The 27371-nt window shown below is 43.6% G+C and overlaps 1 protein-coding gene across 1 annotated transcript in view; it reads right to left on the bottom strand.

Moving 5' to 3' along the window:
- The window catches only part of TMTC1 (transmembrane O-mannosyltransferase targeting cadherins 1), a 1524654-nt gene that overhangs the window by 500118 nt on the left and 997165 nt on the right, over positions 1–27371 (bottom strand). The window contains exon 10 of the mRNA XM_086952798.1: positions 19187–19354. Coding sequence (XP_086808924.1) covers positions 19187–19354 — 168 coding nt within the window. The remainder of the gene's footprint in view (positions 1–19186; positions 19355–27371) is intronic.

Here is a 27371-nt window from a genome sequence, read left to right as displayed (position 1 = left end):
AGGACGGCTGCGCCAACAGGAGAGCCCCCTAAGCTCCTGACCTGCGCAGGGACATGCCTAAGAATACAACCCCCTAGACACCAATAGGCATAACCACCCGGGACCAATCCCTCCACCTCAAAAGTGAAGACTAACCCAGGCAAGAGACCAGGTGACTGGGAGGGCCCGCCTGCAGAGAATCCCTCCCTAGTATGCAGGCGCTGTCGCAAAAGTTCAATCACACTGCAAGATTACGTTTGAACAACTGATCCCCCAAAGGATACAGAAGTCTATTGCAGTGCCCAGATGCATATATTGGTATAACCAGCGACGTGGTCATAAAAGTGAAAAACAGAAAACCACGTTAATACATGCCCCCCAATCCAGCCTGTCGGCTGCAAGTCTATCCTACCACAGGGGTAGCTTGTCCTTAAGGTTAACTAGGAAACTAGGACCCCCCCCAAGGGATAGAGAACTGACACCGGGGGGCGGGGGCACTGGATAAGATACCAGATAGAATATTCTCAAAGTCTGCTACGGGCCCCCCCTAAAGGATTATTGGCAGTCCAGGCTCGGGCTGTGGTAGCCAGTTGTTCTACTTGTACCCGATGTGAGTGTTACCCTGACGGCAGCAGACTGCGGGTGGGCTGCCAGCGGGTACCCGAGCCTAGGATGAAAGATAGACCGCAGGACCAATGGAAGAGGGTAAATACTATTGACATAAGACCTAATCTGCACATGGAAGAGCAACACATGTGCCGTTATCAGGGGTGTACAGGTGGCATTTCTTAGTTTAATGAGGTTGCAAATATTGCAGTGTTCTCCAGGTACCCGTGTTTGGTACTCTTTGCTGCATGCCACGCCACTTCTCTTACCGCACTGTTTGCTATTTCCCACGTGTTTATCTTTGCACTCGCACCAGTGCAATCATAGCCTACGTAACTACGACATGCGGGGGCGGGACAGCCCTCCGTGACTAGGGGCCCGCCCTCCTTATGACCACTGCGTGGCCTCGGGCAGGCGCAATCCAGGATTACCAGGTGAGGTAGGCGCTCGTTAGCACCTCAGGATTACTACGAAATTTTGCCGCGGTAGGACGGAGCTCAGGAATGCTCGTCCTACTCAGCCATCTTGTTGGACACCCCCCCAACATTTGCTTCTCTTATTTAATACAATAACATTCCCCTCTCTACACACCATCAAAAGACAGACAGACAAAGCCCTGCGGTCCAGTTGTACTCTTTTCCGATTTGCATAGCACTCTGTACTACACAGGAGTAGCTGACAACGGCCCTGACGTACGGGTTGACATGTATTCCTGTGCATCCCTGGAATCATTTGAAACACTGTATGCAGGGGGTTTATTACATAAATGGATTACAACCCCAGGATCCTCACCACAAACACTGAACTATATTTTTAAAGTTATTAATTGTTGCTCCTTAATAGCAAATGTCTTCCTGTGGTTAGAGTAGATGGAAAAACTAGAACGGATAATCATAGTTTACAAATGCTTTTATAAATAGGTTTTTAGGATTTTAAATCATTTTCTGATGAATTTTATCTTTCATTCCCATCGTGATGGTACAAATGTAAATATTTCAATAATTATTCTTGATATATGTTTTATAATGCTTACATGTTCACCATTGTAATGATGTTTATTAATCAAACAATAAAGTATACTTATCGACCCTCTCTACACACCGTGCTAAGTCTTCCTCCGGGCTCAGAGTTTGGCCTCACACTGAGTTATGCAATTACATTCGCCTTAGTTGCGGCCCAAGTTATGAATGTAGTGTGGGGACATCTCAGGAGTTTAATAGCCTAAAACCATGAAACTTTACAAGACCTGACAAAAGCCAAAAGCTTGTATAAAAATAATCCATAATAAAATAAATGTCTGTTGCTGACTGCAGTAAAACAGCTCCTCAGAAGGAGGACAATTAGGAAGAAAGAACATGGAATACAAAAGAGGCTAGAAAAAAATCAGCCAAAATTGGAGTTGCAGAAGCATAGTATGAGTAATAAAGGATTGTAAGCTTGAAATAAACTAAAAAGTCAGGAACACGTAGTGGCTAATGTTGAATAAGGTAATAAAACTTACTTAAAGAAAAGTATTAGCATGGCTCAAACAGTAGAGGACGCCAATAAATTTTGAATGATGAGTCAAGTGCAGAAGCAGTCTGTCAGTGCCTTGGTTTAATGAATGTTGGAAAAGACAGATGGTTGGTATTCTTTGAAAGTGAAGAGATCAAAGGTTCAGAGAGTCATTTAGAGTTTGGTGACTGGGAGATCTTTCGTAAATCAGTGTTTTCCTTCCCATCAAACTCACCCTGCTCCATTTAGAGGTTGGCGAACTGTCATATTACTGACAGCATAGGCTCTCCTGGGTCCGCTGCCAGAAACTCTTAACCCGGCGGCTATTCTGCCAGAGCCACCAGGTCACACTGGCGAATATCCTGTTACTTTAAAGTCTGAACATCTGTCACTCACCTTTTCTGACTAGAACCACCACGAAAAGCATGACAGGAAAACACAAAGGGGCCATTAGGATGGCAGGAGGACTTACGCCCACCCGCCACCCTAGCGGTGCTGGGACAGGCGGTCCGGCGGACCCGCACCGGCAATTAGCATGCCACTGCCACCATGGCATCCCCCATCCACATCATTGTGGCAAGCGCTGCACACAGCACCACCCGCCACAATGCTGGGGCTGCACACTGTGCATTTGCATGCACAACGTGGCAGGCACCGCAAAATGCAAATGTAGGGGTGCCATAGGTACACCCCATGTGTCCCCCACCCACTCAACATCCTGCGGGCCCACAACGGGCCACCAACTGGCCCCCAACTGTGAAAAACACATGCCTTTCCGTGGAGGCAACGCCGTCATGCAAAGGCTGCTTCCTGTTCCCATTATAGTATGGATGGCGGTGTCTAGCAGAAACCGCCGCCATATTCAACCCTTTTCGGTCTGGTCGACTGGTCGACCGGGTGGAAAAGTGTCGGACGGTCTTCCCGTCTGCCGCGGTACCCCCACCATCATAATATGGCGGGGGTAAATGGGAGGCGGGCGAAGGATTATGTCTGGCGGATCGCCACCGCCATGCGGGAGGCGGCGATCCCTCCGACATCGTAATAGACCCCAAAGTGTCACTAATATACTACTAGGAGAATACTCCTTTATTTTTGGGACACTTTTGTTTTTAAGGGAAAACTCCTAATTTGCAGGTTTGTTTAAAAGAGGCAACAGGTAATATGTTTTCTAGAGTGCACAGCTGCCCAACTGGGCATCCCGGCACTAGAGGCATGGAGAAAACTTCCACCACCCTTATTTACTAAACAGTCAAGTCTTTAGTTGTTTCCTAAACTGCTGTTCATTAGAGATCTGATGCAGGAAAATCAGAGACACATTCCAGGTTTTGGCCACCAGGTAGGTTTAAGAGCGCCCACTCTTCATCTTGCAACAAAACCTGGGAATGATAACGAGGGGGGCATCCTTAGATTCAAGGTCTCAAGAAGGCACATAAGGATACAGCCTTCTGTCTAAAAAAGTGGGAGCTGTCTCAAGAAAGGCACAATGACTAGGGCTTTAAAGAGTCTCAGTTTATCATCCAGAAGCCAAAGTAATACTTTCAGTTGTGTCCTTACCAAGTCTTGTCTAGGCACATGGTTTATCAATCTGATGGGAGCATTTTATACTATTTGAAGTTGTTTCGTTAGCTAGGTCGAAAGTCCCACAAAGGGTATTAGCATATTCCAGGCAGGACGTGATAATTACGTGTACTATAGTTTTCCATGACTTGAGCGGTACAGACTCTAACTTTTTCTTCAGAGAACGCAGTAATGAAAGGCAAATCCCTGCCAGAGACGTAATGTGGGGGGAAAAAAAGAGTGCAGTCGAGTTGCCGCCATAGAGGGAGAACGAGGCCTACTCAGTTCAGATACCATCACTGATCTGACCAACTGGACCCTTTCAGTCCAAACAAAAGAATCTCTGTTTTAGTAGAATTGCAGCATCGATTGTTCTTATCCATCCATTTAACCAGTTCCAGAAGCCCACATTTAAATGTTGACTGTGACTTAAAAGGGTTATCCCCTGAGGAGAATATATGTTGTGTATCATATGCATAAGATATGACCCGAAAACCAAATCCCTCAATAATGGTAGCAAATTAAAAAGTGTCGGACTGAGAGAAGACCCTTGTGGGACAGCTCAAGTAAGCATTTTAGTGGACGAGAGATAGGTTACAATTGAGACTATCGGTCCCCTGTTTGCCAGACAGTATGGAATCCATCGTAGGGCAAAGCCCCGGCCCACAGTCAGCAAGTCTGACCAGCAGCACATGACGGGAGATGGTATTGAATGCCACTGACAGATCTAAAAGTATGAGGGTGCCACTCCGCCCCTGGACCAGATAATACTTATTAGTGTTAGAAGCTTCCACCAAGGCCCTCCCACTACTACTTCTAGAACAGAAGACATCATTGGAAGGATATATTAGCTCCTGCAGATCTAAATGTTTACTCAGTTGTTGATTAACCAGCTTTCCCAACATTTTAGAAGCCTGTGGAAGTATGGGAGCTAGGCCATAGGAGTTTTTTAACAGAGTTTCTAAAAAGCAAAAGTGAAGGCAGAGTAGGCTGCAGTATTCAGCTCAATCAGCATTGAGCTATGGTGAAAGTGCAACTGTGGGGAGCTCTGGACAGGTCTAGCAGGTCCAAGTCGAGCTCTAGATGAGGAACTAAGTGTATGTATGTATGTATTGTATTTATAAAGCACAAACCTTTCTTCATTTTAACAGAGGGATGTACAGAAGGAAGTTATACACTGTAAGTAGCTTCTGGTAGGGAAAGGGAGGAGAGGTAAGCACTTGATAGGCACAGAAGGGAGGCTTGCACCCAGTAGCGACCAGTGTCAGGGAAAACTGGCGAGGCAGCACGAGGGGACAGCACAGAGAGGGGGCTGCGTGGGGGGGGGGGGCACATTGGAGGATGGACAATAACAATGCCAAAAAAAACAAGACCTTATGTGCCGTCCGCCCCCTTGCTGCTCCTGTGGCTCCACTGCAGCACAGGCTGAGGCTCCCAGACTCCCCGACAGCCAATCCTGATGATGCTCTCATGCTGGTGGCAGCATGAGAGAAGCTTCAGGATTGGCACTGCCTGCCTTGGATTTGCGCTCCCAGAGAGACTGGGAGCCTGGGCCTACTGTCTCAGACCAAGCAACGCAGTTAGGTTGGAGACATTTCAGTGCGCATGCCGGTTTGGCCGTACAAAAAATGATCAGCCAAACCAACATGTGCACAAATAGCAGTGACCACCACTTCTCCTCCATGTCCCTCATCAGCCATCAGGATGGATGGATGGCCTCACCCCGAAGACAAATCCTCGAAAAAAAAAAAAAGATAAAAAAACAGTTTCATTATCATTTTATTTTTCTCAGGTGTGCATCTGCTGGAGGGGGGGGGGGGGGGGGTGGACCCTCCTCTGCCATAACGGAGGAGCCGCCCCTGGTTGCGCCCCAAAGAGAGTGATGTTGAAAACCTGCCGGATTTGACCTAAAATGGTGTTCCCAATTCTAGGTGCAAAGCATTATAAGCACAGGAAGGAGGCTGGTGTGTAGACAATGCCGGTGACAGGAAAGATGGCGAAGCAGGAAGTGAGGCTGGATCAGGAGTAGATGAAAGATGAACGGAATGTCACTGCAGAAGCACAAGGTCAAACCTGGGGAGCAGGATGAATTATGATTGTTTCAATGCCTGCACCTTCAGTTCCCTTCCAAGGGATACAGTGTGAGTTAATCCATTTTACACACCCCTCCTCTGAGGGATGCTGAATAAACGTTTGGATTCTCTATTAAGGGACAGAGCTCTCTCTGATGTGTGTCTAAAATTTAAGAAAATACATGTGTGCTCCGAGCGCGGCTATGAACTACAATTCTCCAACCATTATTAATTTCAGGGCATAGCCAACACTCATTTATCATCCAGGACACACAGTAAAGGAGCATAACCGAAGCGTGCAAACGGAACAGAAGGTGCACATTGTCCTAGTAATGTGTCGAACACTTTGAGCATCAAGTGCAAACCAATTCTGAAGATACCATTAATTATTCTTCATATTACTTTGACGAGCGAACAGCACAAAAACTGAATTTTTGTTAAACGGGAAACGTATGTCTCTTGTAAACACATCATAATATGGCACAGGGCATCAAGGCCGACTCCGTCTGCATTAATCCACATCAAGTAAGTAAGTATGTTAGTGTCAAATAAAAGTATGTTTAAGCAAAACTACTAACATCTCTAAAATAGAAAAAATAACTTTTACGCTAACTCCGTGACTCAAAGAAGCTGATCCACGAAGGTTTTGACATAGGAGTAATATTCATTGGTCAATTTGTAAAACAGGAAGTGCTAAGGCCCTCGTCAGGATTACTGCAGCTTGACCCATCCATTGCTCCTGCCAGCGCTGCCAATGACAGTAGCACCACAACTAATAACCATCACACCCCCACAAGTGTGACAACTCATACTATTCAACGCCCCCAAATCTATAAAAATGGCTTGGAAGGCGCATATTAGTGATTGTAATGAATATTAAACTAATACACAGCTGTTGATGTGATCATATCCAAATTTGGCAGACCACACCACCATGTGGCAGATTGGCTCAAGCACCGGTGATCGAATTAAGCACTGGGAGTAATGTATGAAAAGTATAAACTATATTTAAAGATGAAAGATGTTAGTAAATGAAAACATTTTGCTGATATATATTTATATAAATATATATATATAAAAATCAATAAACATATCTATTTATATATCTATATATATATCTATATATATATCTATATATATCTATATATATATCTATATATATCTATATATATCTATATATATATATATATATATATATAGATATATATCTATATATCTATCTATCTATCTATCTATCTATATATATATATATATATATATATATATATATATATATATATATATATATATATATATATATGAATGTTATTCGCCAACCGACTCGAGGCATCCGCCCCAGCCCAGTCCCAAATGACTAAGGAGTAGACCCATAAGTTGGTGCTTAGTCAAGGTGCTTTATTTCATCCAGCAAGCCAGCCGCCATTAAGCGTTTCGCTTTCCACAGAGCTAAAATATATATATATTCCACTCACTCGGTAACTATACCAGTTCCCTCGAACAAAACCACGGTCCACGGCAGCACAACTGCTTTCAAAAAGATTCATTGCGAAGGCAACCCTCTACGCGTTTCGGAAACACACAGTTTCCTTGTTCACGTGAACAAGGAAACTGTGTGTTTCCGAAACGCGTAGAGGGTTGCCTTCACAATAAATCTATTTGAATGTACTTGTGGTGCCGTGGACCGCGGTTTTGTTCGACAAAACTGGTATAACTACGGAGTGAGTGGAATATTGGGCGTCGCTGACCCTCCACGGCCTGCCGTCTCAAGTGGCTTGAGTTGAGGCGGAAAAAGAACGGTGAATATATATATATATATATATATATATAATAACACGTTCGCTTCTTGCTGACGAAAGTAGACGGCACTCTGAGCTTGATGTTAAAAGTGATTTATTGCAGGCCCCCCTGCCCCCAAGACAACAGACACGTATCACCGTTAAGACTTCCTCAGTGTCAACCAGTGCATCAAAATGAACACCATTTTATCCCCACCCCTCTCTAATTATAGAAAGAGGACTAAAGCGCCAAGTTCTTTATGGCGGCCATCTTACAGTGTACTTCATCATAAACACAGTGCAAGGAACATCAACATTTTTTACATAAGGGGATTGGTGTCTGTAAAGTGCTTATGCAATTAAAAACAATATGGAGCCAACCATATTAACCCGTTAACCGCGGCGGTAATTACGCCGCGGTGCGGGCGTTTCCGTGCGCGGGCGGGGCCGCGTCAGCCATTGGCCGACGGCAGCACTGGGAAGGTAGTGCTGCCGTCGGCCAATGGCCGACGGCAGCAAGGAAAGGGTTAAATTCTGTTTGCATAACATTGTATTACATATCAAACAACCAACATTTCATGGGGACAGATAATGAATTTCTTTTAGATTTCAAGGGAACTACACATATTAAAACCCGGATTTCTAAATTCTACATACATAATGTATTAAAGATCAAGTGGTTATTTTAATCACAGGGGTACATTGTGTTTTCATTGATAACGGTCCCATTTTGCATTATCCGTGTTTCCAAATGATAACATATTGTTGTTTCTCCCCTTATATATTTTCCGTGTATGTTGATATGCGTTTCTTATCCCACACTGAATGGGTGTTAGCAGTTATTTACATGTTACCTCCTCCTTTTCTTTCGCCCTGTATGGGCCTACATGTCAGTGTGGTTGTATGTTGAGTTGCGTTGTTATTAGGAGAGAGAGATGTATCAGGAAGATGTCTTATTGACTGGCTTCTATATTCTGTCCAGATTTGTTCTTAAAGACCCCATTTAGTTTTGAAATCTATGATTTAGATATTGGTGCGAGTGTCTCCTCAGATAATCTATTCTAGGTGTACCCAAAGTTCCTCATCGTTGTTTAACCCCCTAGGTTGCAAGCTCTGGAGGTCGATGATGTATTTGGATTCTAGTGCCCTTAATGATCTTATCTTGTCTCCACCTCGTTTTTTCTTCTCTAGCTGATCTTTAAGGAAGTAAGTCAATAGATCCCTATTGCTGTTATGGTGGGTTTCAAAGTGGCGTGCCACAGGGTAGCTCTTATCTCTGTTAGTTATGGCACGCATGTGCTCTAGGATGCGTTTCTTCGCCGGGTTGATGGTACTCCTGATATACCTCTTAGAGCATGGGCAAACCAGGCAATAAATTACAAATTCTGAATTGCAATTTAGAAATTTGGTGATTTTTCTGGTGAGTCGTGGGTCATTTGGTCTCCCCTCATACTTTGTCCGCTTTTTACTATACTTGCATGCCTTGCAGTGCATGCAAGAAAAAAAGCCTTGGATCGACTTCATTTTAGATTGTTTAGGGGGTCCTCAAAATGACTTCTAGTTAGATGATCGCTGAGGGACTGGCATCGCCTGTAAGTTATAGATGGTTTGGGGGGTAATTTATTTTTCAGGACTATATCCGTTTTCAGGATATGCCAGTTTTTATTAAATATTTCTACCAACTCGTTGGATCTCATATTGTAGGTGGTAATCATTCTCGTCACTGTCTCAGATTCAGTATTTTTACTTTTATTTCCCAGGAGGTCCTTTCTGTCTGTAAGATCTACTCTATTCAAAGCATCTGTTAGTAATGCCCTTGAGTAGCCTCTGTCTTGGAATCTTATTACAGCTGCATCTCGTGCCTGTGAGAAATCACTTTGATCTGAACAGTTCCTCTTAAGGCGGAGCAACTCACCAAAAGGGATATTTCTTATCATACTTTTGGGATGATGACTTGCCGCATGTAATACGGTGTTGCCCGCTGTGGGTTTTCGATAGAGTTTTGTTTGTGAAGAGCTTCCTGCTGTAAAGACCTCTAAGTCGAGATAGTGTACGGATCTGTCACTGATAGTGCTTGTAAATCTCAAATTGAGATTGTTGTCATTTAGCGTTGCGACGTACTCCTCAGCCGAGGACCTGTCGCCCCCACCAAATGACAAACAAGTCATCAATGTATCTTGTTCAGATCATTATGTGGTCCAACCATTTTTCGTTGGTCCCCCCCAGGCCACGTGCTTCTCCCACCAGCCCACGAACAAGTTCGCGTAAAAAAAAAAAATTGTATATTATATATATATATATATATATTGCCAAGGTTCCTTTCACTGCCGAAGAGAACGAAGAGACACAAGGGGGTACTGTAGGAAGAGGCTTTATTTCATGAGCAAGGGCATGACGCGTTTCGGCAAAATGCCTTTTTCAAAAGCCAACTCTCACCCCCATGCTGCCATTAGTCCATCAAAATGCTCCCAGTCACTCCGCCTTTAAAAGTTGTCCTGATTGGTCAGTTCGTATCACGTACAGACCCGCAGTTCTTGTGGAGAACCACGGATCCCAGCATGCACTGGCACTGCATGCAAGTTAGGTGATACTGCTAACGATGGTGTGATCCATGTAAATCATGCTTGTGAGGAGTGCTGTATGGAACTGTAGCAGACGGGGCAATTGGAACAAAGTACTCCTCCCGAGTCCCCACAACGCCTTAACCACACGAGTCCGCTCCTTAATATATATATACATATATATTAAGACCAAAGTTTCAATAGAAAAAGCGTTTTTTTTTTTGCCAATAGCAATGGCGCGGCTTGACAAATATTTTTCAAAAACGTTTCCTTTTTGGTTCAGCTGCTGTGTTGAACATTTCAGGGTGACCCGTCAAGCGGGCAGAGAAAAAAGGGGGTCCCAAAATGCACTTTCCCCTTATTATGTCTACTGGGAATGTTATTATTTTATTATTAACTACAGCCCGAACCGCTGAACGGAAATTCACCAAATTTGGCAGCAGCTAGATGTTGGTCCAGAAAACGTGCTTTATGCGATTTGGTGTAAATCCGATCAGTAGTTTCAGAGATGTTTAGGTTTAAAAAATAGAAATATCTGGTAGCCCCAAATCACATCCCTTTAATATTTGGTTTTTTAAGTAAATTTCTAAGTTTTTTAAAATTCTGTTTCCTAACTATAAAGTCCCAGTAACCTTTGTTTTTTTTCAGATATATATATATATATATATATATATATATATAACTGACCCCGGCCACGCATTGTCTGGTTAAATGGAAGAGAAAGAAAAGAGTAAGCGCACGTTTCTAATATGTTTAATTTCACAATGCTTGTGGGTACACAATATGTTTTTGTGACTATTGTCTCTATGCGTCCCTTGTAGTTGTTGTGCAGCAAGCAAATCGCTAGGGTCTGTTCGGCCTTTCGATTAAAAACACGCGTGTATTGTACACGCGTGTATTCGAATCCAACGTTGTGTATATATAAACACGATCTAATGTTGCAAAGTGAACCAACTCCTCCCCGCTCCCTCCACCCACTTCCCGGTCTGCCATCCTGACACCAACTGTCCATCCTAATATATGTAGACTATTGTCTCTATGTGTCCTTTCTTAATGTTGCAAAGAGAACCAACTTCTCCCCCCTCCCTCCACCCACTTCCCGGTCTGCCATCCTGACACCAACTGTCCATCCTAATATTTGTAGACTATTGTCTCTATGCATCCCTTATAGTTGTTGCGCAGCAAGCAAATGAATAGGGTCTGTTCAGCCTTTCGATTCAAAACACGCTCGTATTGTACATGCGCGTATTTAAATCCAACGTTGTGTATATATAAACACGCGCTAATGGAATCCAACGTTGTGCAAAAACAACAGTTGATGGATCGAATGCAGAACAATGCCATACATTCACCCCACTACAGAGATCTGGGCGTAAATCCATTGGTGAAGAACTTTCTGAGATTTAAGATTTAGAAAAAACGAACATTGACATTTTTATGTGTCTGTTCGGGCTTTCGATTAAAAACATGCGTGTATTCAACACACGCATATTGGAATCCATCTTTGTGTATATAAAAACACGGGCGTATTCGAATCCAATGTTGTGTTAAAATTTCAAAGCAATGGGTGAAGAACTTTCGGAGATTTGCGATTTTGAACAAACAAACATTTACATTTTTATTTATATATATTTTATTCCCCAACATATGCTTGAAGTAAGTATTGTATGTATTAAGGGTGTAGAAACATGGTATTCACACACAGTGATTCCTGGTCATTTCCTTATACCTAGAAATCAGAAACAAATCACGGATAGAACTCCTGCAAACCGTTTCAGATTTACTACTTTTTGGACTTCATAAACATTTCCAGTACTATACTTTAAAAACTTTGCCAGTCACTAGTTTTTAGACATACACTTAAGAATGTCATGTGACATATTCTACTGGGTTGCTTTTCTCCTATCACTAATTGTGCATAGACTTGAATTGCAGATTAGGAAAATGAAGGCCGTGTGCAAATGCCTATTTATTTTTTCACTATGTAGACAACGTTTGTCTCCATCAAGAAACTTCTTCCCCTACCTCCTCCACGTTTGGGGATGATTAGTTTCCCTTCTCCTATGCTGGACGAGAAGCTACTCCAGCCCTCAGCTAGATTAAATCTCGAGTATTTTCAAGGCTGGTAAGGATTGGATTAGAGTTTGTGAATTCCCAGCAGTGTGCGACCTGGTGGGAGTCAACAAACATTCCAAGGATCACCACTCCTGGTTTCGCCCACTTCCCAACCCTTGCAGGAGTTGGTACTCTTGGACTCATGGTGGAGAAATATCTCCACCTGTGGGGGTTTTTCCATAGTGTTTTTCCAGGAGCAAACCATGCACAGCATGGGACGTGATGAGTATTAAAGAATGTTACATTTTCTAATAGATTGTTTTCCAAGTGGAAGACAGCCCTGGTGTCGTGCTGACCAATTTGTGTCAGTGTGAGGTTATTCTGTTTCTTTTATAAGCGCAGTTGGGGTTTAGATGCAATCTGGATGATTTGCAAGAACTTGTAGAGCCTTATAATGTATTTCTCTTTACTCCCCAATAAATCTGGACGGTCAATTTTGTTAATATTCTCAATTTCTCTGCCTTTTGCTACAATACTAAGAATGTTTCTACAATTCCTGAGGTTTGATCTGTCCCAGTCATGTCCTGGCAGTCACAACAGGGCTTTCTCCACACAAGGCTTTGCTGGATGTTATGGGTTTGCAATGTTCAATGTGTATTTATTGCCTCAGCGGGATACTGGGACCTCTATCTTGAAGCTAGAATCTGCTTGGATCTGGTATCCTGCTTTTTCCCTGAAGCTTCTGTCATTTTCACCAGGAACTTCCTTATCAACTTCCTGGAATACTATCACTGTGCGTTTTACATCCTTGCATGATCTTTTGTCTTTCAGGAAGGCACTGAAGAGTTGGAATTTTAACTATTAGTTGGTCTTATGAACTCTGTTTCAAGGTGTAGCGCCTCAACACCTCCGGATAATTGTTGCACTTTAGAAATACCCATAACATAACAGAACATATCATAAGATCAAAATGAGTCTCACGTTATTACCAATACAGCAGTCAAAGTCTATGATGAACCATGGTTGTGCCCGAACCTTTATTTCCTACTCCTAAATTAAATATGCACGACAAGACTCTATCAGAGCATTTCTAAGAGTTTATTTTACAATGTTAAATGGTCGCAGTAATGGGGACACCGCAGGGATTCATACATCGAATAACGGTATGACTCTTTTGCATATTGATTACTTATTGGTTGAGGATTAACTGCATGTTCATTCATAATTTTCTATCCAGTACTCAGTGACCACTTTGCCCAGTCTTACAATAGCTTTCAATGAATCAATCAGAGTACTTGTAAAGCGCGCTACTTACCCGTGAGGGTCTCAAGGCGCTGAGTGGAGGGGGTGCCGCTACTGCTCGAAGAGCCAGGTCTTGACGAGTCTTCTGAAGGCGAGTAGGTCTTGGGTCTGCCGTAGGTTGGTAGGGAGGGTGTTCCAGGTCTTGGCGGCGAGGTAGGAGAAGGATCTGCCGCCGGAGGTTGTTCGTTGGATGCGGGGAACAGCGGCGAGGGAGAGGCTGACGGGTGGGGGTGTAGAAGCTGAGTCTGCTGTTCAGATAGGCTGGTCCGGCATTGTGGAGTGCTTTGTGTGCGTGGGTGAGGAGCTTGAAGGTGATCCTCTTGTCGAATAGGAGCCAGTGTAGGTCTCTCAGGTGGGGGGTGATGTGGCTGCGGCAGGGGACGTTGACGATCAGTCGGGCAGAGGCGTTTTGGATGCGTTGTAGTCATCATAGGTGTTTGGCTGGGATTCCTGCATAGAGTGCGTTGCCGTGGGAAACATCCTTTACGACGCAACTTTTACCACGCAGTGCCTTTACAACGCAGGTTTTTCAACGCAAGTCATTACAACAAATTGCGCTGGGGGAGCCTCTAGGATAGGTAATAGTTTAACTTACTATCCAACCCCTTTCCTACTATCCACGGGGACTGGAGTTAGAATAGTAAATTAAACTATTCACTATCCAGCACCCCCCAATGCAAGTCGTTGTAACAACTTGCATTGAAAAACCTGCTTTGTAAAAGCATGCGTGGTAAAAGCATGCGTTGTAACAACGTACATCCGTTGCCGTAGTCCAGTCTGCTGCTGACGAGGGCCGGTGTCACTGTTCTTCTACAATAACTGTTCAGGATCTAAGGTTGTAGCTCAGTTTTAATTCTGTCTACTTTCAAATCCTCTAAGTGATTTTGATATTGAAATCACATATTCTAAATCCTTATTTTATGTGTGCACAGGCTATAATATTCATGGATTTATTTATGTATGTATATATTTATTAGTGTGAGTTTTATATAGTGCCAAGTATTACAGCTTGTTTACTTTACTTACCCAATGTATTATTCAGGGTCACTGTACTTCTTGCAAATTGTCACTCTCCATTATCTGTGAATTACACAATGCCTTTAGGATTCTTAGAACGTGTACATGTCCCTGTCTTTGCCTCCACTAAATGATATAATTCAATACCAGGCTTAATACCTCTGATCTGAAAAAGTACCATCCTTTAACACAACTACTGAAGGTCACTAGAATTATGTAAAAACATCTTGTGAAGTGGCTAGCAAATTACTTGTAATTCGAGAAGCTACTTGATGATGGCAAGGAGGACTTTGTGCTGGGTTCAGTATGGAAGCAGTGCTAGTCCCCATCTTAAGCCCTCTCAGTTGTAGGCAAGATGATGTACAGATGGGAGATATGCTGCTGTACCTCTCGGCTGTATTTAATATGGTCGGCCATAGCATCCTATTAAAACTGTTGGGCCTAGGCTTGGATCTCCTCCTTTCTATCTAACGAGAGCAGCTATGTTCCTGTCCCTGTATTCCACACTGAGGAATCAGTAACACCTTACAGAGTTCAACAGAGGTCTGCCCTTATGCCAATGCTTTTCAACCTCTAAGTCCAGCTGTTATGTAAGCTCGTCCATTCAATCTGATTTAACAAAATTATTTTGTCTTTATCCAGCATTGTTAGGTTTGTGTATAAAATATTTCAGTCTTATTGAGGCTTTTGAGCCAGAAAAATGCTCTGCATCGTAATGGACATGCACCCCTGCCCTGAGTACCCAAATGTACTGACGCCAGGATCCCTAATTTTTGTTGTCATAGGTAAGCACAGATCATGCATAAGCGCTATGACATAGGCCTGTCTCATGTATTGTGGTCTGGTTGGTCTAGGAGGAGAGCCGAAAGTGCTACCCTCATGGTGGTGGAAGGCTCCTGTCTTCACCAGGAGCTAAGCAGCACAGGTGCAGCGGTGGCAACATACCTTGTATGATCAGTAAGAGTCAAATGGTACTTTTTAACCTATGGTTGCAACAAGGGGGGTACTGGACTGTTCCTGAGCGTGACTAGAGGGAAGATTAGTTGGCGTGACCAAAGGTGTGGATGTGACACCCAAGGGCATCCATTTTGTTGGATGGATTGGCCTCACACACCCCGAAGGATGTCATGCTTCATCATCGGCGGTTGCTCCTCGTCGGGGAGGCGGTGCAATCCCCGACGGGCTCACCTCAAAGAGGGGCTCTTTGGCGGAGATCTTTTTCCAACTGCCTTATGGTGAGGTGCGGGTGTGTGGGCAGGGTGGTGTGTGGTAGTGAAAAAGGGGATATTAAAATGTAGCTAAGGGTACCTGGAACGAACTTTATTCAGGGGGTCCCTCGCTGCAGTTAAAAACAGGGGGCTAGCTCACTAGGAGTCAACGAGTAAATTCAGGTGAACCTGAGAGTGGTGTGGTACCTGAAGGATGTAGTGCTGTTCAGTGCATGAAGGATAAGTGTATGTGCTGGATGTATGAGTACCTGTGAGTAGTACAATAAATTAAATGTACAGGGTGTGCAAGATGAGTGCATGTGCTGGGTGTATGTGTACCTGTGAGTGGTACAGTACATAAAAGTGCTGGGCAGTATGCGCATGTTAAATGCAAGTGCTGGATGTTTGTGTTCCTCTTAATGGTACAGTGCATAGAGGGTACAGTACTGTGTACGATGTGTTTGCTGTATACATGTCCTGGGTGTATGTATGCCTGTGGATGGTACAATACATGAAGGGCGCTGGGTTCTATTTTGGGAGACCCAGACCTGCATGGTGAAACATGGAGTGGAGGTAGAGAGATCCCCCAAGACAGATGTGTGGATTGCTACATTCTTTAAAGATGGGTAGGACATATACTGGAGAGGGAAGAGCCCGACCTCTCCTGTATACTTCAAAGGGTGCACTTTGATTCCGTGAGAAGTCACAAGGAAAAGGCCTTAGGACATATCAGGAAGGAGATGGGACTGATAAGAGAATCATAAAGATTAGGGCCTGGAGCCCTAGGCTGGCCTTTTGATGCACATATCACTGTGGCTGACATCCAGTTATGAATTTTAGTTAATGCCATGGCCTGTGTTGTGGGACTATCAGCTTCAGAGACATCCCTACTGTGACAGACTGCTTCTGAAGAGGAAAGTGGCACAGAGGAGCATGTACTTCAAAAGCAGCAGAATTCCAACATAACACTTTAAAGACTCAGACTCTAAATCACATTTGGTGCCTGGAAATAGGCTATAAGAAGGAAAGGTTATGACATCATCAAGCAGCCAGATGGGCTGTGGGAAGCTCTGCATGATTTCTGCCTGTGAATAGGACTGGGGGCCAAGGCGTGCTAGTCTCCCTGCTGGGTGAGGGATCTACATCCAGTGAATCCAAGACCACTTGCCCTGAATCCTAGAGCAACAACGCCTGGTAAAGACTGCTGTGCAGGAACGGCTGAAGCCTTGTGCGGAAGCTGTGCAGCTACCCCGTATCCCAGGAGGGTCTACTGTGGTGAAATGCTGCTAAGTAGTTAAGGTTGACGCCTTGTGTGGCAGTGGTATGACAACCCTGTATGCCAGGAGGAACTGCTGTGGATAACTTGGTTGTGTTGACTGGCCCAGAGGCTGTGGACACCGAGCGCTGGTGACCTGTAGGTTACTGGAATCAACAAGGGCTGCAATAGATTCGACCCCATTGGATGAGTAAGGACGCTGTGGAAGCACCGTCATCCAAATAGGACCAAGAGAGAGTCACCTTAGCCATCCCTCCCATCAGGAGCGCTGCCAGCAATAACCCTGCAGGAATAGCTGCAGGAATGCAGCTGTGAGAGAGGCAACTTGCTCCCTCCGAGTTAAAGCGCTGATGTGGCGTTTGGCTGACTTTCCTGATTTGCACGGGAGCCGCTGCGAGTTGCCGTAGACAAGGTGCACTCCAGGACTTTGAATGCTTAAATATTGCCAGAGCGTGTAGGATTTGATTCAGGCCTGACGGTTGCAAGGGAACTTGCTGCTAAATCAAGGACTTGTATATTGGAACACTATTGACTTCATATCAGGGTCGTAGTGGACTCTAGAGACTTGGACTTGTTGTGGGGCATACTCAGGATCTTACCGGTAGTAAATGGGGAATAATCACAATTACTAACATGAGGAATGAGTGGGACAAGAAATCACCAGAGAGACACTAGAGCCCTAACTTCAGAGGAGGATTGTGTAATTGTTCACAACTGTTGTATTTTCCAATTGTGTTGGTAGCGGTAGAAATAAAATAGCTTTTTTTCATAAAAGTGAGTATTTGGCTGAGCAATGATTTATTGCTGCTCACTCTTTGACTTGTGAGCCTGTGTTTACTAATCCGTATCTACATCTACCTCCGGGGAAGCCTTGGCTGCTAGGACTACGCTATCCAGACAGTTAAGTGCAGGAGGGGTACTGGGCCCAGTTACTCAGAATCAATAGTAGCTCAGGCCACAGGACATCAAGTGTAAAAGGCCTTAACCTCCCATGGTTAGGTCCTGTAGCCCCTGCGTGCCCTGTGGCCTCCTGAACGGGGTTCTGACAATGGCATTATGTTCTAGGGGCAAAATTTACTGTATTATTAGCCATGTGATGAGATTTTGGAGAGACACTATAAAAAGACTTGTCAGAGTGTGCCAATCACAGGTAGAACATTAACAATACTGATAACACTGCAGAGAAACACTGCGAAGGAAATCAAACTTGTGGCAACTGCATTTAGGATTGTAATGTTTTATCCAATAATCATGTGAGACTAAGTTTGCCAATGTATAGTCAGTAATCTGGAAATTTGAGTTTCACAGAGTTATTAAACAGTATCTATTCAGTTAGCTAATAACCTAGATGTCCTCTAAATGTTTTGCAACAAGTTTATCCATTGAGAGACAACTGCATACAATGCTCCATAAGTCCTCCGTTAGAGGATGTCATCTAAAGATTAGTAGTTAATATTTGCAGTTTTTCTGGGCTAGGTTTTGTGCCAATAAATGTACTGTCCAATAGGGTAACCAAGTCAAGCTTATGTTTGGAGGCCAGCACTTATTTTTTTTCAACAAATTTTGATTCAGACCAAGAGTGAGGAAAAACACAAAAGTCGGAAAGAAAGAGAAAGAGGTAATTATAGTGACATGAGAAAATGAAAAGGAGTGAGAAAAGGAGGCAGGGAGTGTCTGGTGGCTTATTAAAGAGGCATGAAGTGAAACCAAGACTGCACAGGACTGGTATTCAGTACCCTAACCTTCGATGGTGCCTGCCTCAGGCTACTGAGGCCCAGGCACATATAATGTTACACATTAAGCACTGGGTTGCACTGGGTAAAATGTTGTAAACTAATCAGGGAGACACAGAAAGAAAACAGTGGAATGTTGGAGCAGAAGGACTGTATCATTATTAGCCCCCAGCCACTACACTGTCTTCAAAAAAGGCCCAAAGGTCCTAACATTCCAGTGTTCTAATAACGTTAATAATAACACCCAGATAGGTTCACAATGTTTTAAAAATGAACATTCGAATAACCAGATTAGCAACCACTAGCCCAGATTGAACCAGTTTATCATAACATCATCAGTGATAAACATACTAAATCGTGAATACTATAACATAGTTTTTGTTCTTTCATATACAAATACATGTGTACTGCTCATCTTGAAATTATACTTCTAAATAGAGTTTTAATCTTATGATTGGCTCAACTGTCTGCTCACATCTTCATCTTTTATTTTAACAAACATGGCCACAACTGTGGTCAGTGATTAAGAAACGTTATTGACAGTTTCTTACCTGAAGAGAGACTCCCTTGTCAACCAGATTTCATTCTGTTTTATAGTTTTCCATGAAAACAGAAGGAGAAGAAGTAAGGTGAACAAGGTCAGTGTAGTAGTTCCCCATTTGCCAAGAGATGTGCAGAGCTTGTTCAGACCATGCACAAACAAAATGCAGTACCCTATGCTGGAATAAAGACAAAAAACAGATAAGAGCTACTTGTGGTTTGTGTGGGAAGAAGCATGAAGTGACAAGAAGGTTCCTCCCCAAACTCTTACCCCTACTACCTCCCCCCTCCCCATGCCCCCGGAAGTTCTTCAAGCATTCTCTAACCATGGCATGTAATGTGTTAATTGAAAATTAAGTTCCAAAAGAAGAAACATATGAAACAAAGGTGCTGTGAAAACCTATTTTAGTGCCCTTGCCTTTATGCTGATCCAGGTAGCACCATCCATTGCATCGGTAATGCCCAGTACTTTAACCAGTAAAGCTGCAGATGAGAACATGAATTCTAAAATGAAGAGAATATGGAGTCTTTCAAGTAAGTGGTTTACCTCACCCCACCCTTTCCACAACTTTGAATTTTTCTGTGTGATCATTTCTGATTACATAACTGTTTTTCTGCTTATCCCAGCCTTGATATCAATCAATGAATCAAATACTTTATTCGGTTTTCAGATATAAAACCATAAAAGTTGTGAATATATAAAACAGTAATTCATAAAATCTCATAAAACCATTATACAGATCAATACATAGATACCTGAAGCAAAACCAAAACCGAATCATAGATAAACTACTATGTAAAATACCATTAATCCCCTAATAATGATTCAATGAATCAATGATAAAAATCAGTGACACCCGGGATCCTATGTACGTTTATCGTAGAGGAGAAAATAAAATTATTTAATGACCTAGAGAATAGTTGATATCTATTCTAAATAGGCCCTACATTTTACTGCAGATTTGAGGACGTTAAACATAAATAAAACAAATTCCTCATGTAAGAATTGAAGGTAGATGAGAGCTGGATGAGCCTGCCTAAAATTCGCCCTTCTTAAAATCGGGACAATAACATTTTTCCGGGGGGTCGCATAGAAACTACAAATAAGTAAAAAATGGAGCAGATCTTAAGGAAACATGCCATCACAGCCACAGGGTGCTAAAATCGTTCCTCTGCCACTCCCCTAGGCAGGGGCGTAGCTAGAGCTTGTGGTGCCCGGGGCTACCCCTCAGATTGCCGCCCCTGGGGGGGTGCTGGGGATAAAGGACGGTGAGCACTTGAAAGATGTCCGAGTCTCCGAGGAGAGACACGTAGTATTGCTGCTAACAGTTACCTCGATCATGAAAGTTACATTTAGTTATTTATAAAGTTTTATATAGCGCGAACTTGATCCCGAAGAATATCAGAGCGCTTTACAATTTGAGGCAAAGGTAATAAATCAGAACATTAGTCGAACATGGGGAATCAAATGGGCATTGAGATGTTTACTCCTCTCAAAATCGGAATGGTAGTTTGTTAGAAATGAGAGTGTCTAGTTGGCAATGGCTGGCCACTCTCCAAGTGGGGACCCTTCTTCCTAAGTCAGAGTAAGGGGGCTACACCCTTTGATAACCCCTGCTCAACCCTGTGGTAGCGTAGCACGAGCAGCTAGGCTTATCTCAGAGGCAGTGTGTAAAGCATTTATGATCATACACAGTAACACAGTGAAGAACACTACAAAGGGACAAGTTGGCATGTTACTGCTGAATTCCCAATTTCCCCTTGGACAACCTGCAACTGCCAAAAACAGTCCACGCCTAATTATATCACCCCTGCATAACATGCCAGCTCAGTCGAGAAATAACTCTGTCTTAGCCCACCCAGAATAGTACTTGCTCCCGACAATGCTAATTTTACTTCTCACATAAATAGCTGAGGGCATCCTCTTACACGCAGGAGTACCACACGGAATTTGTACAGTGTTTTTTTTCACAATCACAATGAATTTAGGTTTCTATTAATTTCCACCACTACACATAAGACTGCACCCTTGGCATTTACACATAACAGGTATCCTCTCAACTTTGAAACATCTCAACATCGTTTTGTAATTGTTTTGATCCAACAACAAGATTGATGCCCAACAAGACTGGTGCTACCCTTGAAATTACCAGGAGCCACCAACCAACCCTTACTACTCAAATGTAGATTAATGTTTGGGTGCCCACTGCCCACTGCATTAACACAACACCACCCTAGAGTTGACTCTGCTCACAGCCATGCGCAGTTCCCAGTACTCACCGCCATGCCCTCTTCCCAGTACTCACAGCAATGCCCAGTGCTCCTTCAATAGATTCACAGATTAAACTGAGCAAACAAAAGGGCAGTGATCGTGTCTTATTGTTGCTGGGTACATCCACTGCAGTTATTTATTCCTCGTGACTGCAGAGCCCGCAGGACTTGCCCTTCAGCCATTCTCTGCACGTGCAGAAGAGAGGCTGCGCCTTTCACCGTACCCTATAGCCAGTACAATTGCCTCCTGTGCAATCGGATTACAGTGCTATAAACTCTTTTTAGTAATGTTGTTTCACTTATTTTCTTAAATTGTTTAATGGTGTCCTGCAGGCAAGTCTGCAGGGTGCATGTTACATCTGAGAGCAGCTCAATGGTCATTAAGAGCAGGGCCCTTTCCTTTACACATTAAAGGCCACAACCCTATAAAAATGTGTACGAGACAATATCTATGTCCTATGCTACGTACCTATAAGTCGTGGCTTGAGCACGTCTATAATAATGCAATCTAAGAAATAAAGTAGTCATACGTTTTTTTATATAGTGCGAACTCGACCCGAGAACCAATTACATTTCACATTCATTTTTAGGCAAGGGTAGATTAAGTGATTTGTCCAGAATCGCAAGAGACTGTGCTGACATGGGCGTCCGCAGGGGGGGGGCAAGGAGGGGTGCTTGCCCCCCCTGGAGCACCCCTCCTTGCCCCCCCCAGCGGACGCCCATGAAAACCGTGACTTCAAGACGGGGTTCTCACTCTCTTTCCTCTCCTTTCTTGTATTTGCTTCCCTGTGAAATGGATCCAAAATATGAAAGACGCTTTTGCTGGAAATGTCGTATTTTTCTGACATTTTAATTCCAAAATGCAGCATTGGGAATAAAAGGCTAAAAATATGAAAAATAGATAAAAAACTAAATAAAGTAAGACAGAGTGGTAGCAAACTGCCCAAACTGATTTTATTCACACTGAAACACATTAGTGCCACTTTTACAGAGTTTGCCAGTGAAGCGCTATTTTCGTTTTCTTGTCTTTGTTTTCCCTGGACTTGGAACTAGTGCACCAATCCTGGAGGTACTGCAATGTGTGGATTGAAAAACAAAATGTGTGCTGCGGCTCTGCGTCCAGGGATGTGGTCTTTTTACCATACTGCTTATGTGTAAAGATATAAGCAATGGCCAATGAAATGGGTCCATTCAGGGCCCTGTAGTTGTGTCCTTAACTTTTCAGGCAAAAGCACTCACTGATTTCTGAATAGTGAGTGTAAAAGCATTAAGGTAACCATGTTGTTCCTGCTTACATTTCTCATGGTTGCTAAATGTTGCAGTCCCTATAAGTGTTTGCTTTTTCCAGGATGTTATTACTTATTTTTTTGTAGGCCGCATATTGCTCTTGTCTAGTGCGTAGTTTAAATTGATTCAGAAACCATCACCACCCCCCTTCTGAATCGTTTTTGGCCACTGTAGGTGTGGCAGGGTATACTCAGACATGAGTCCCTTGCTCACTGCACCATCAGGATTCAAGCAAGCCGGGCCGACGACGGCTGAAATGCCAGAAACTGGTCCCCGGAAGCTTGTCTCCTTTCTGGTGAAGAATTGGCTTGGTAGTTTGGTCTGCCCTGTTCCCATGATGCACTGGGCCAGGGACAGACTAATTTGCATATAGCCAGGTTCTGAGCTGGGATGGTGCAGTGAGCTAAATAACGGTGATGGATCAGGCCCTGATCTTTGGACTGGGTAGGAGTGGTCTGCCTAATTCAGACACTCTGTTTATCACCACCCTCCTTCTGAATCGTTTTTGGCCACTGTAGGAGTGGCAGGGTATACTCAGACATGAGTCCCTTGCTCACTGCACCATCAGGATTCAAGCAAGCCGGGCCGACGACGGCTGAAATGCCAGAAACTGGTCCCCGGAAGCTTGTCTCCTTTCTGCTGAAGAATTGGCTTGGTAGTTTGGTCAGCCCTGTTCCCATGATGCACTGGGCCAGGGACAGACTAATTTGCATATAGCCAGGTTCTGAGCTGGGATGGTGCAGTGAGCTAAATAACGGTGATGGATCAGGCCCTGATCTTTGCTGGGTAAGAGTGGTCTGCTTAATTCAGAAACTCTGTTCATCACCACCCCCCTTCTGAATCGTTTTTGGCCACTATAGGTGTGGCAGGGTATACTCAGACATGAGTCCCTTGCTCACTGCACCATCAGGATTCAAGCAAGCCGGGCCGACGACGGCTGAAATGCCAGAAACTGGTCCCCGGAAGCTTGTCTCCTTTCTGGTGAAGAATTGGCTTGGTAGTTTGGTCTGCCCTGTTCCCATGATGCACTGGGCTCGGGACAGACTAATTTGCATATAGCCAGGTTCTGAGCTGGGATGGTGCAGTGAGCTAAATAACGGTGATGGATCAGGCCCTGATCTTTGGACTGAGTAAGAGTGGTCTGCTTAATTCAGACACTCTGTTTATCACCACCCCTCTTCTGAATCGTAATTTAAATTGAGCCACATCTAGGTGTTTATAGCGGGCAACAATTGGGTTGTAGTTGAAGACAGTGGGAGTTTTTCTCAGTGGGGCTGTACGGTGTTCAGTGGGGGAGAGGATGTGAGACTATGGTCAGAGCTGCTGAATTTGGAACTGGGAACCAGGTTCAGCCTTAATAACCAGTCCACCAGACCACTCTCCTGCGAGAACACAATCACATGCTAGACCTTTGAAGGCTTCGCAACACCTTAGAGGCCCTGGTGCCTTCGCACCAGCAGGTGGACCCTAGCATGACAAGTGTAGGTTAACCTTCAAGGCTTGTCCACCACTATCCATACTGAAGTTCACCTCCAGTCTTGCGAGCAGAACTTTGAAGCAGCATGCCCTAGAACAATAGTGACTCTGTCACTGATGTCACAGAACCCTTGAGAGGGCCAGCTCTAGGGCGGTGCAACCAGTGTGACCGCACCGGGTGCTGACTTTAGGTGGTGGCATCATGTTTGCAAGTATATTGTGGTTTTAAAAACGCTTGCTGCCTCCTTCCTGGCCACCAGCAATTTTCAGCAACAATAAAAATGTCATGATGACTCTGGTGATTAATGTTCTTCCTAGAGAGAGATCAGAATTTTGTCAGTGGAAGTTTTGACTCATGGGAAGTTAGCTCAGAGGGTTAATGTACCGGCTGCAAAGAACATGTGCCATAATGTAAATAGGTCAGTGGGTACTGCTTTTGTCAGAGAGATCATTTTGTTACTTGCAGTTTATAACTTAAAATCCTAACTTAGAACAGTGAGCTATTAACTGTCATCTAAGAGCTGCATACAAACTGCAGTCTTTGTTTATCCTAATGTCCCAAAAAGTGTTCTTTTGGACAGAAATCAATTCTGAATATTAAGGAGAACCCCCAACCATGGTATTATGTTTTAAATTCCGGGTTTTGTGTTTCTCCAGACCAATCACTATAAAACTATACGGGCTACTAGTATGGTTGTCATGTGACTCCTACACCTAGTAGTCCTTAGTCTTATGTAACATTTTCTATACAGTGATTTACACACATATTGATTGTCTCTGTGTAATGTGTGTGATGGAAAGTGCTCTGACACCCTAAAATGGTATGAGTGGTGCTGTAAATCAAATTAAATGCATCCGAGAGAGAGTGGTTATGGAGACTTGGGGTGGGGGCACAGTTAAAGGGTGGTAGTGAGGGAATCCATGGCAGAGATGGTCATTGGGGAGTCACTAACAAACATTAATGCTCAGGACACCACCAGTGCTATGGCTGGCCCTGCCCTTGAGGCCAGTCTGCCTCACACATAGGTACCTCCATTAGCCTTGGTTCAGCAGTAGTAGCTGCAACTCACCAGGAATTGACAATGCAGGATTTGCACACACACCAAACTAAGTTCACAAACTTCACAGTCTCCCTGCTTCATTTATAATCACTTTTTTAACATGTGCTGCCTGCTGTGGGGCCACTGGAATTAATTATGCAGCAAAGGATGACAAAATGATGCCGTAGTGTTGACTAAATTATGCATTAAAAATAAGGCTGCAGCTTAATGAAGTATATTTTCAGATATTTTATTATTTTGACGTGTGTTCACATGCTAACAGTCTCTGGAAAGATTTTGCCTTATTAGTACCAGTGTAACATACAAACGCAGCAGTGAGAAAGGTGACCAGTCAACCTTTGCAATAGGCCATCCACTCCGCAGCAACACAATTCACATTTTTTATTAACTTTTGATATGTTTGAGCTACAAACAATTTATTAGTTTAAATGGTCAGATCATGCAGCAGATCTTGCATTATGAGGCAACTATGGCAGAGCCATAATTTTAGAGAAAACATTTGTAAACTAGGATATTTTGCCATTCATGTTTGAACTGCTGTTGTGGAAAAAGGGAGAAGTGCTGATGACTGAAACTCCATGGCTCAGAGACAAATGGCTTGTGTTTCCATATTTTATCGTATTTGGTACATTCTGTGATTAGAAGCATATCCCACTTTGTGAATACATTTTAATGTCAATAACTCATTATAACCTTTAATAATCATGTGTATCCATTGGTTGATTAAACTGTCCAGTGAAATGCCAAAAAAAATACTAAAAATTGGGATCTCTGCGCATTCTGGCCACACCTCTGGATCCACCCACATATCCAATTCTTGGGTTATTCCCGCCCTCTGATTCTCCACCCTCTGATTCTCCGCCCTCTGATTCGCCTACTTTTTCCCCCCACTTCGATCACTGTGTAAGACTCAGCATCCATGGGCCTGTGATGTGCCGCCGCTGCGGGCGCCGAAACGTGCCACACATTTACGGTGCCGGGCTTCTGCATAAGGAAGCTGGACATTATTGTATCCCTAAACATGTGCATGTTTTCTGTTTGACATTGACTACACGTAGAGGGACTCTAGGTTTCTTTCCAAAAATATAGCTAATAATTGGACCTATACATTTTATTTTGTATAAATTAATTGAATGTGTGTAAAATTTTGCAATGCCCGAGGAATTCTAGTAAAGGGAGTACCCCTTGGCGAATCACTAGTGTGTGTGAGTGCTGTATTATTTATTACTGACTTTGACGTTGTGCTTTAACTTTGGATAATATTTATCATGAATTCTAGCACCAAGAAGCCAATATTGGTAAATATGTGCGCTACAAATGATCCCTAACATACACTGTGCATACAGTATATTTACTCTGGTGCTTTAATCATAGGCGGTTTTAAAGTATTCGTTGCTGAAGACAGCCTTGATTGGTGTTGGATCGAGGACCCAGAAGTCTGCACACCTAGCAGACAGAGATAAAGCAGCTTGTCAGAAAGTTTAGCATTTTCCCTACAGGCGGTGTTTGTTGGCCTGTGGCAGGGTCAGTCACATGTTCTGGATTCCTGTCATTTAATTGAGTCTATCGCAGTTCTGCGGCCCAGTGTTTCTCGTGCCACACCTGGCACACATCATGTCGGAGGATGGTGATGACGTTAACATTTTGCCCCCCCCCCTGGAAAAAAGTCTGCGGACGCCCATGTGTGCTGACTAAGAGACTCGAACCGGGTACTCCTCAGTTTCACAGGGTGAAGCTTTGGCCGTTATACCACATCATCTACCGAGGTAGAGCACTCTGATTGGATCTTATTCTAACGTATATTTTAAAATGCACGCAAATTCCCTCGAAAGTACAATTTGGAACAATATGTTTGCAATGGAAAAGCTAAAAAAAATCACAGAAATCCAACATTCATTGGTAGGTTGGCAGACATAGTGCTCACGCATAAAGACAGTGCTCGCTCTTAACTCACATCTCTTATCTCTAATTGAGCAAACTCATACTCATGCAGAATGGGTATTAGAATTCAATGAAGTGCATACAAGGCCATAGATCCTAACTAACGGCAGAGTGCAAAACGAGTCTGGGCACTTAAAGAGTGTGGAAGTAGTGGAACACT

The sequence above is a fragment of the Lissotriton vulgaris genome, chromosome 1_2 (assembly GCF_964263255.1).
Source record: "Lissotriton vulgaris chromosome 1_2, aLisVul1.2, whole genome shotgun sequence".
In the NCBI taxonomy this organism is placed as follows: Eukaryota; Metazoa; Chordata; class Amphibia; order Caudata; family Salamandridae; genus Lissotriton; species Lissotriton vulgaris.
The sequence above is the reverse complement of the archived record's forward strand: the minus strand, read 5'-3'. Positions and strand labels throughout refer to the sequence as shown.